Source organism: Haliotis rubra, unplaced genomic scaffold (assembly GCF_003918875.1).
Source record: "Haliotis rubra isolate DU_JTF1 unplaced genomic scaffold, ASM391887v1 Scf202, whole genome shotgun sequence".
NCBI classification, from domain to species: Eukaryota; Metazoa; Mollusca; class Gastropoda; order Lepetellida; family Haliotidae; genus Haliotis; species Haliotis rubra.
Genome location: NW_025766026.1, coordinates 1,468,026 through 1,479,166, shown reverse-complemented (window position 1 = coordinate 1,479,166; position 11,141 = coordinate 1,468,026). Strand labels below are relative to the sequence as shown.

Here is an 11,141-nt window from a genome sequence, read left to right as displayed (position 1 = left end):
TGTGTAAAGTTATATTTATGTCTCAGTCTGCCTTGAATGGTTAATCCATGATGCAGTGTTCACGAATGGTGTTTCAAAGTAACAGGACTTTCGGTCCTGTAAGTTTCAGATGTCTGTCTGACCCATTGAAAATTCACAGGACCCATAGAATAAAATTAAACACACATTTCAGATTTAATATTTCTTATATTGGCAATGAAATTATTAACAAACATAAGATCTATAAACAGCAAACAAGTGTCACATGTCACATATAACAACTTCAGTCAAAGTCATTGTGAAATATACTGTCAGAAACTGGGGCCGGCGGGTTGTAGATTTCTATCGGACCGTTGGGCAATCTGCCGGATTTGTCTGAGGGTCAGACGCTATTCGTGAACACTGATGATGAACTGACTATCCAGAGGAATCAATTGCCGAGCTCAAACATACAGTTATCGTCATATAGCAAACCATGTACCTTCACAACCTTTGTTTACTGAAACTGAATCATGACCCTCCTGTAAAGTAATACTCCTATCAACCTGCAGTTTCATAAACCTGAGCATCTGGTCTGACCAAACAATATGAGAGTATCACTGCTTCATGCAAGACTGGCTTAAACATGTATTCTGTTCACGACTAAACAAACCTAGCTGATGATAACTGGTTATGAGTCAGTGAGATAAAATAAAAGAACACTCATACTGACATCTTTGTTCGTTAGCTCTTCTGAACCACTGCTCATGCCTTCCTCAATAAACATGGTAAAGTATGGAACATTTGTTTTAGTATACACAGTATTGTAAGAAAATTAGTTCAGTATCTGTTTGATAGATACATTTTTTCCCCATTTCTTAAACTCTAGTTAAATAGTCATTGAGTCTCTGGTCACTCTGAACAGGATAAAGTAAGTAATAAATAATAATGGTCACCATTTCCATTTACAAGAATATGTATCAAAGTTCGTAGAAGGAAAAAGTGTACAATATACTCTACCATCATAAAATTACAAAACATAATATTTCTGACCTCAGGGTCACTGACCCTTTGAAGTGTTTTCTTAATCAAAGAAAGGTTATGTGGCATACATGTCTCAGACAAGATTTAAGGATTTCCTTTACATACATCAACCCATAATTATGCATGTCCCTATCAGTCATAACATTATCTCCCGTACTTGGCCAGCAGTTGTTGGATCTCAGACTGGTGTTCTTCATCCTGCAATGTAAAGTATACAGCATCAAGTTGAGTGAGTGAGTGAGTGAGTTTAGTTTTACGCCACTTTTAGCGATGTTCCAGCAATATCATGGCGGGGGACACCACAAATGGGCTTCACACACTGTACCCATGTGGGGAATCGAACCCGGGTCTTCAGCGTGATGAGCGAACGCTTTAACCATTAGGCTACCAAACCGCCCTGAGTGAGTGAGTGGAGCAGAGTGGAGTGGAGCGGAGAGGAGTTGAGGAAGGGAGGGAGGAAGGGAGTTTTTACGCCTCTTTTACTGAGTTTTAGCAATATTCCAAAAATATCATGGTAGGGGACACAGGAAATAAGCTTCACACATTGTACCCATGTGGGGAAACGAACCCTGGTGCTCGGCATCTTGGAGTGAATGATTGATTACAGCACTTTGAATAGTACCTAAATCATATCACAGCACATCTGTCTGTGCAGAAAGCCCAAGTGACAAAGGTATTTAACGTATACCAGTTTGGTGAAACCCATAACATGGTCCTGGCAAATCAGGAAAATAACGATGAAGATGAGATTCAAACAAATAATCATTAGGCACTGAAAGATGTAAAGATCCTCTTAGTTGCCCCTTTTGACTAGCCAAGATTGCTTGGCATCTGTATTCTGACCCAAAATCCCCAAACAGTCAATACTTCGGCATATCCACTTTTCCCACACAATAACATCTATCAGTATGCAAGAAGTATGGTTTTATTGGGGAGCTATATTTATCTGCAAACCCCATTGTGTCCAAAAGCACAGAAATACAATAGGACATTTACATTTCAATTGTATAATGGCTCAATTATTTCCACTTACTCCTTACATATTCATAAATCAAGGTACAGTTAGAATTAGTTCTTAAGCCTTTGTTACAACAACAAAATATCATACATTGTTTACTTCAAAACAACAGTATAACTAAATAGCTGGCCATGCTGTCTTCATGAAAAGGGCAACTGTACATGAAGTCAGAATGAGTTATCTCCCTTTCACCAGATGTAAACCTGACTCACAGAAAAGCAAGGCAGAAAATGAGACAAAGGTGGATGGTAGTCTGTAATATTTGTTTAATAGCACAACTCAGTACAAACAAATCTGACAGTTGCCCCTGTATACAGTTTTACCTGCCAGTATGAAGACATGTTGCCTTCTTCCAGACATGCAAAAATACTGGAAATTAACAGGCCATTATCAAAGGATGATATAACATTGTCAGGTGTGCAAGTGAGTTTAGTTTTACGCCGCTTTCAGCAATATTCCAGCAACATAACGGCGGGGGACACCAGGAATGGACTTCACACATCGTACCCATGTGAGGAATCGAATCTGGGCCTTCAGCATGATGAGCAAATGCTTTAACCAGTAGGCTACCCCACCACCCCTTCAGGTGTTCAAGCTGTATGTAGTAGTAGATAACATTATTACCTACAAGGACAAGGGCAAAAATATAGGGGTTCATATTTTTCATACGATGCCCTAGGGCAAAATATCACTTTGTCATGTTGACGTGACATCATGAACAATGCTATGACGTCACGTTTCTTCTGTGACCTTGCATTCTATATGCGGCGACGGCGGGTAGCCAGCCTATGTTTGAAAGTAGATTTGGGTTTATTTTCCTCAATTTGAAGACTTTGGTAATAAACAAAATATTATATTTGTGCCCATATCATACTATATGTTTACAACACTCATGCCTAAATATCGGTATGCCAACATTCAGGCACTTGTGTCGTAAACATAGTATGACATGGGCACTCATATAATATATCCTCTATTTATGGGAATTAATATGTCCACTTACGTCAGCACTCTTGACCTCAATTCGCTCTGCCTTCTCCAGCCATTCTGTGCCCTCACTGTACTTTCTCTTCTCAATATAACTCTGTAGACACACACAAATTCTTGACATTATTCATTTCAACTGCATGATGATAAAACAATAATTACTTACACTGAGCAGAGGAGGAGGGACCAGCTTCACATGTTTTAGTCTACTCTGTTTCAACAATGTCATGCATGAAGTTTTCTGTCATGAACAATTACTCACTGACCTATGAACATTACAGAACATGTGAGTGCAAAGATGGACAATGTTTTAGGGACAGCTTGAGTGAGTGAGTGAGATTAGTTTTACACCGCACTAAGCAATATTCCAGCTATATGGCGGCGGTCTGTAAATAATCGAGTCTGGACCAGACAATCCAGGGATCAACAGCATGGACATCGATCAACACTATTGGGATACAATGACATGTGTCAACCAAGACAGTGAGTCTGACCACCCAATCCTGTTAGTCGCCTCATACGACAAGCATGGGTTACTGAAGATCAATTCTAACCCGGAACTTCACGGCTGTATGGAGAGATTGAGCGGTTTGGAATTTGAATTATTCTGTCAATCTCATTGTTTCTCTTCTGCTGCAGTCAGCAATATTTCAGCTACATTACTATGGCCAGTAAATAATCAAGTCTTGATTGATATGGTAAGCAGTTCAATGTTATCACAGTCTACAAAGTCCTCAAACCTGCCCACCCTAAACACTTCAGGTCCCTCCGACATGGAGAAAGAATGTTTTGGGCATACCTAGGATTCTAAACCAGTCCCAGTGAGTACAGGCTCTCTAGTAGATGTGATCATTATTAGAATAATGACAAATTTATGGATAAAAAATAATTTTATTTTGTGAGTGCAGTGTTTGTGTACAGATTCTTGTACTGTTGTTGTCTAGCAGGATACAAGAATCTGTATCGAAAGGTTGTCCATAAATTTGTCAGTATCCAGCTGTCCCTGCTAGACAACAGTACAAGAATCTGCACTAAAACATCGCAGGCACAAAATGAAAAAAGATGTCATCCTTAAATTTGTAAGCATTGTACTCCCTGACTTCTAAAATACCATTCAAAGAAGGATCATTTTTAGTCTACATTATTTTCATATTATCACCTTTGCAATGAACAGCATGTTTTCTTTCCATCTGCCAGGGTTTAACCTCTCAGCCTGAAAACATGAGGTTAGAATGCCAACATACTTTGTAACTCAATTACAGTATCTCTAGTCTAAGCGCAGTCACTCTGATTAATACATAACAAAACAAACAATAATTAAAGGTCACATGCAACCCAAAAATCAAACATAATTAAAACACAATTATCACTTCTTCATGACATATAATATGCATTGCTGATTATGAAAAAACAAATAAACAAAATTATAAGCGTATAATCGCAAATCAAAAGTGCAATATTTTGTACTTGGGTTTACCTCCCTCGAAACGAAGCAGCCGGGATACCGAACCCAGTCAGAGCGGGTGGGTGTGCACTCAAGTGTAACGGCTGGTTCATTAGCAGATGCCGCCTTCACGGCTCATTGTGTGTGTGTATATAGAGATGTTGGGTTTTGTAAATACATGCTCATTTTTTGTGTATAACATTTTGCAATCAACAGACATCATAACATGTCATGTGTTCAAGTATCACACCTGCCTGTCTGTGTAATTACATAATGTGACAGAGACCGAACTCGGGCCATAAACAATGCGTTTTGTTTATGGCGTATAGCCTGATTGGTGTTAAGTTCGAATTGCATGTGGTCAGTGATAGTGACAGACAGGCAGACACACAGGTGTCAATAAAACAAGACATTGAGTTTTGTCTGTGACAACGACATATCTATATCACAGTTAGAAATTGTGTCAACGCTAAATAATGACATTGCTTTTAAGTATCGAACTGAGAAAGTGACTCGGTAAGAAGAACGTGTGGTGAAAAAGACAAATGAAATTATATAAACAGTTAATTTACTGTCATAACATATAAAAAGCTCGCGCCTGTGAGATATCAACAAAACATTAGAAACATAGCTCACACCAAAGCCTTCACCGAGAATTCACCCGACAACCCGCTTCCAAGCTGCGCGAACCTATTTAATTGCGCACGTGCTATGAGCGCAGCCCAGCTGTTGAAACCCGTTTTCCCCAGAAAAGTCTGGGGAAAATTAGTGAAACGTTTGAACTCCGATTTCACGCGTTTTTTTTCATCGCGTTATTTTTCAACTTTATAAGTTGAATTTGCATTTTTGACGATTTGTTTCGGTATGTCCATACCGAAAGGTATCAGAATCTGCAAAGTTGTGTTTTACGTTGCATGTGACCTTTAAGTTATCTCATAAACAATCAATCAATTTGAGAATACAACAATTAAGCCCAAAGAATAAACTACATGTTCTCGAGTACAGTGCACAAACCCCTTCAGGCTAAAATGCATGTGAGTTATGCACTCATGGTTATGTCTTTGCAAAGACATAAAACATTATTGTATTATTTTCATTCAATTCACTGAATTGTTGTTGTTGTTTTTCAATTTCACTGTGATCTCACCCAAGTTACATTACCTATAATCACTTTTTGGATGATAAAAACTAATACCTATAACAGTTGGAACAAATCCATCACAACATGGTTGTTAATACTGTACCTCAAGAAACTCCTTAAGAGCATCATCTACTGAGGCAGTTGGAGGCGTGGCAAACAGCGTGGCAGCAAGGTTCCTCTCGATCCAGGACAGCATGTACACCTAAAAAGTCAAATACTTCCTCATTGATGCAACTGAATGGGGAGTCTGTTACAATCAATAAGACTGAATTGTGCGAACTCATTGCAACCGCATTTGAGACCCTCTTGCGACTGTCACCGGTCGTACAACTTTTGCCAGTGTTTTAGACAGTCAAAAACACTTGCAAACTCTTTTGCAACTGATGGAGATTAATTGCGATCAAAGAGACCATGTTTGAGACCATGGTGACCGTGTTGAGACTAAGTTGCGACCGTATTGAGAATCTTCGCGTGTGATGGCGAACAGAGTCCAATTTCCGGTCGTAACTCGGTCGCAAGCCGGTATACCAGGATCTTATGTGATAATGTGAGATAGTCACTGACGAGGAAAGTACATTTCCTGAAATGCAAACTGTGTCTTGATTCCACGATTTTGAGCTTTAAACATAACCATAATGACAAGTACAAGAGTGTCAGGCAAGGAACCTTCAACTCTCACAATTTATTTCAAACACTGCTTCACTACCAGTCCTGCCAATGTGCTAGTACTGTGTATGAGATAAGGGTCACTTACACTGTAACACCATCTGCCCAGCATGTGATGGTTGGAAGGGTCACCGGGGGACTCAGCTCTATTGCTTTTTCAATGTGTTTCTGTAATAGAAGAGGTGACACCATCAAATTCATGACAACGGATAATCAATATTATAGTTTCTTTACATATTCCGATATTTGTTTCTAAATCACATAGCCTCTCATGATTAAGTTTATTTCTTTTGCAAAATGTCTGACAAAAGTGCACTGAAAAATTAAAGTCATTTCAAGGATTCAGGAATAAACAAAGAAGACATTTTACCTTAATATCAAACCCATTCTTGATTTTGTTCTGTGTCGATTCATAATCACCAACGCTCCCAAGAGTTATTGCATACCTGAAAAGACGGATTTTTTCAAGCATATCGTTTTGTAACAGTACTAAAATGTCATGTAAAACATTGTACAGAGCAAGCACAAAACTGTGACAAATTTCTGATCAAGAATACAATACTTTCACAAAGAATCAATCAATCCTCTTAAATTTCCAACACACTGATAAACAGGAAATGGGTTTCCTAGCAACGCATGATTTGTTAGTGTGTGTACTGTAGTATAATATTATTTGTGATACAGCTACAACAGCTGGGGATTTGCACGAGATCACTGAATTAGGCTTTGAAATAAGAACACTTGAACAAACTCACCACTTATGGGCATTTCCACAGTTATCATTAAGTTTAAGAGCATCACTGGCATTGTCTCGGGGCCATGTACAGCAGTTCTTTCTTCTTTTCGTCATTTCCTCTTAAACCCTCAATTCTTGAAACCAGGTAACATGCTTTTGACAGCCTCCAGAGGAACTCAACATCAGTTGGGTGCTGTAAAATAACACATAGCATTCTGATAAAGCATACTGCAATCAACTGAATATTTTCCCAAGCTTATAAACATCTACAGGGAATAACACTTGGACCATTGCTTGTATAACCTGATGGTTATTGTGGGAAATGTCTAAATATGTCCTTCCTTAACAATTCAATATTATTTAAGCATGGATAAAATTACTGATAATTATGATACATCTCTCAATCATCCTGGTTGTTCCTCATTTACCATAATCACATAAAAGTCACATAACACTAAACTCACTCACTCACTCAGTAGTAAGAATCTAAAAGCTTAATTGGAGGATAAAGTTACAATGATTGCTATACCCTGTATACATCTCGATACACACAATTGATCAGTGGTCAGTGGCCGATAACCTTCTTCAAAAAGAAATCCACTCACAGCTGAAATATTGCTGAACAACAAACAAACAAACTATCCATGTGGATAGTGGCCTCTGATGTGGTAGGGAAGCAATTTTAACCTTGGATCCCCACAGGGTCCCATTGGAAGTAAAGCTGTTGGTCATTTACCCTTGCTTTGCTCTTGAGAAGCAGTCGGTATGCCTCCTCTTGGTCTGTGTTCTCCCCATCAAACAAGCGGTCAACACGAGTAAATATATCATCCCCTGTCAGACTTCCTGCAGTCCGATTCAAGTTGTCCTGAAGCTCTGCTGCAACTTCCTTCAAAGATTCAAGGTCACTTCTGGAAAACATTGAAACATGGATGCACTGTCTTCTTCACACTCAGAGTCACAGGGGGGGAAATAACCCATTGCCCGACGCCCCAGTCCAGTGTTTCTTTCTGTCGGGCAAGCAAATTTGTATATCACGCTGTACCAGTGTCCAGTTGACTTTCCTATGTTAATTGTGTTGTTTATTTAAAAAATCAACAAGAAAATTGGCCGGTACAGTGGAAAAATGATCAGGGCAAGTGATTTTACATGTGCCACAGTAACGGAGTACACTAGCAATTTTAAAGTTATTTCCACCCCTGAGTCAGACTACCCGTGAAGATCTGGGTTAGAATTGATCTTCAATAACCCATGCCTGTTGTAAGAGGTGACTAACGGGATTGGATGGTAAGGCTCACTGACTTGGTTGACACATGTCATTGTATCCCAATTGCGTAGATCGATGCTCATGCTGTTGATCACTGGATTGTCTGGTCCAGACTCGATTATTTAAAAAACACCGCCAAATAGCAGGAATATTGCTGAGTGTGGCGTAAAACTAAACCTACTCACTCACTCGCACATCACCATTTGATAAGGGTGTGTAATTTTGATTTGTAAGAAGGTGGGAATCTGGGGGGAAACAGTATTGTTTTCCTAGCTGTATTCAACAAAAATGTATTCAAACAATCTATTCACTTTCACCATAATACCAAATCTTGTTTTTTTCTTTTATAAATTCACTTTTTCATCACTGCCATTATTCATTATGATCATTTGATAGTAAAAAGATTGTCCAGTGGGCTTAAAATACATTCAGAAAATGCACTGGGTACCGTTGTACAAAACAACCTTAGCTCTACAATGTCCGAATGCTGTGCTTAACTAAGGCAGTTACAACCACCTCAGCCAGGCCAGCTGTGATTACATTATCCTCAGTATTGCATTACAGTCACAGCACCAAGCATGTCATAGCAGCCTATGAATATTAGGATCGTATTGCATGTGTAATGGAGATCTAAATGTAAAAAGAACACATTTAAATCTCTTCCCTATCAAGCCTACAGTCCGTTTGAGACTTTCTTATATTTGAAAATTTTCCGGACTCCACCAAAAAGTTCTTTAAGAAACTATCATTAAAATTTTGACACAGTTCACTATTTGTTACGAGGGAGGAGTGCAGAGAAAGGGACAGCAAGGTGTGCGAGAAAGGATTGAGACGGCACAGCACAGGCTAATGAATCAATAACTTGGTAGGCACTTGTGCACGTGCTTCTCTAACACCTGGCTGTCCCTTTCTCTGCACTCCTCCCTCATAACAAATAGTGAACTGTGTCAAAATTTTAATGATAGTTTCTTAAAGAACTTCTTTGGTGGAGTCCGGAAAATTTTCAAATATAAGAAAGCTGTTGGGTATTAGTAAATGATAAACATGTGTACTATTTATATTTATGTGGCAATTTTGTACAATGATAAAATTTGCAATTCATCTGTCCATTTCTGACTCAAACGGACTGTATATCGATATATGCTGGATACAACAGCCCATTATTCCACTTCTGAACATGCCCCAACTTATTGCTGACCAAACAGGGTCACAAAAATAAAAACATGTGACAGAAACATGTTGAAGAATATGCATTTAACTGTATCACTCACTACATCTCCTAGAATACTACAGAGACTGTCTGTATATCAATATATCTGTAGCCTACATATGACTTTATATATCAAAACACATGGATTAGGGTTATGTTCAGTGGCAAACACATAATTACTGTATACATTACGGGAAGAGTTCCGCCCATAACCCCCGGTTGAAATGTATTCTATTTATTAGGATTATTTTGAGGTTTTAGGTTTAGGGTTAGGGGTTCGTTTAGTTTAGGGTAAGGGTTAGTGATGAGGTTTTTTTGACAAAAAACATTTGTTGTTAGGCCCAAATGATAAAAAAACAGGGGTTACGGGAGGAAATCTTTCCTAAATTACTTCCTAGTATTGTCATGTCAAGGGTTTTACATCATTAATTCAAAGACAATAGATTCCTGAATTGATACACATACTGTTGGAAGCTTAGACGACTTGATATTTTTAAAGTGTGTAAGTCAACAACTAGGCCTATGACTTGACTCAATTTTTACAGAAGAAAAAAAATATCTCAACTGCTGTGGCAAGTAGTGTACACATTATTACCCTCCGTAAGCATCCAGATAGACCTCTTCATCGTCATCTCCGCTGCTTGTCGCGAGTGAATAGAACGAAGGATTCTTTCTTCTTCGACCAGAGCTTGTGGAAAGTCGCTCTCGGAGCTCTGCAAAGTCAGCTTTGAGACTTGCGACTGTAGCACCAAGCCGCTCTAGCTCTCGTGCGACTTGCGCCAGACGAAAATACAAAATTGTGGCACCTGCACCAAATATTACAGTGGTTCCAATACCCGAAATGATCGCCGCGTGTTGTCGAAAAAATGACATTGCATTATAATAACTCTGATACAGTCGAAAAACAACTCGCCGATTGTCGCTGATTGTTTTGGCAATTTGAAGCGCCACCTATAAAACAAAGGTTACTAAGGAAAGATAACTCCAAAATCAAGTAGACTTTCTCAACGTTTCATGAATAAACTTTACAATGGGTTTACAGTGTAAGCATTATGTAAGCGACGTGGCATGATAAAACTCATGGTTTAATTATTATTTTTTCCCAAAAGAAAACTTGAAAACAGTGATAACAAAACAATGTTAAAAAAATAACATTTAAAACATGTTCAAATGGACATTTGACAGTTATAGATAAACAATGTGACATCAATGCTTGACAACCACATTAGAATCTATGTCGAAACATCACCTATCACAGAGGAATAAGATGTTGTAAACCCATAAAATTATCATCATTCTTTAATGTGAAAAGAATCTAAACATCATTATACTGACAACAGAAGGCAGTTATATAAAATGGTATCCATACTCAGCATGTGACTTTCACACCTGGGGTTGTAGTCAAATTGGGCCGAAGGACAAAAGGGCCGAAAAAATACAACTTTGTAAACTTTTTTTTTTGTTCGTCCCATATGACTAAGAATAAGGCCCTTTTGACATTTTGTCACGGCCCATTTCGCTTTTACCACGACCCATCATTCGTCACCACTCGCCCCTTTCCGTTCGCTATTCGGCTTGTGCCGGAATAACACGAGTTGGTCACGAATGCACGACCCATTTGACTTTTTGCATCGGCCTATTTGACTTCTCGGCCCTTTTTTTCCTTCGGCCCA

General features: G+C 38.7%; 1 protein-coding gene across 1 annotated transcript; it reads right to left on the bottom strand.

The window, feature by feature from the left end:
- Window positions 1-290: 290 nt before the first annotated feature.
- LOC124275773 (regulator of microtubule dynamics protein 1-like) lies at window positions 291-10,412 on the bottom strand. The gene is given in 11 exon segments (XM_046711442.1): window positions 291-1,200; window positions 3,024-3,104; window positions 4,167-4,220; window positions 5,696-5,794; window positions 6,347-6,388; window positions 6,391-6,426; window positions 6,629-6,704; window positions 7,014-7,072; window positions 7,074-7,187; window positions 7,731-7,902; window positions 10,064-10,412. Coding segments are annotated over 11 exon segments (1,065 nt in total). The 5' UTR covers window positions 10,342-10,412; the 3' UTR covers window positions 291-1,146.
- Between the last annotated feature and the right edge of the window lie 729 nt (window positions 10,413-11,141).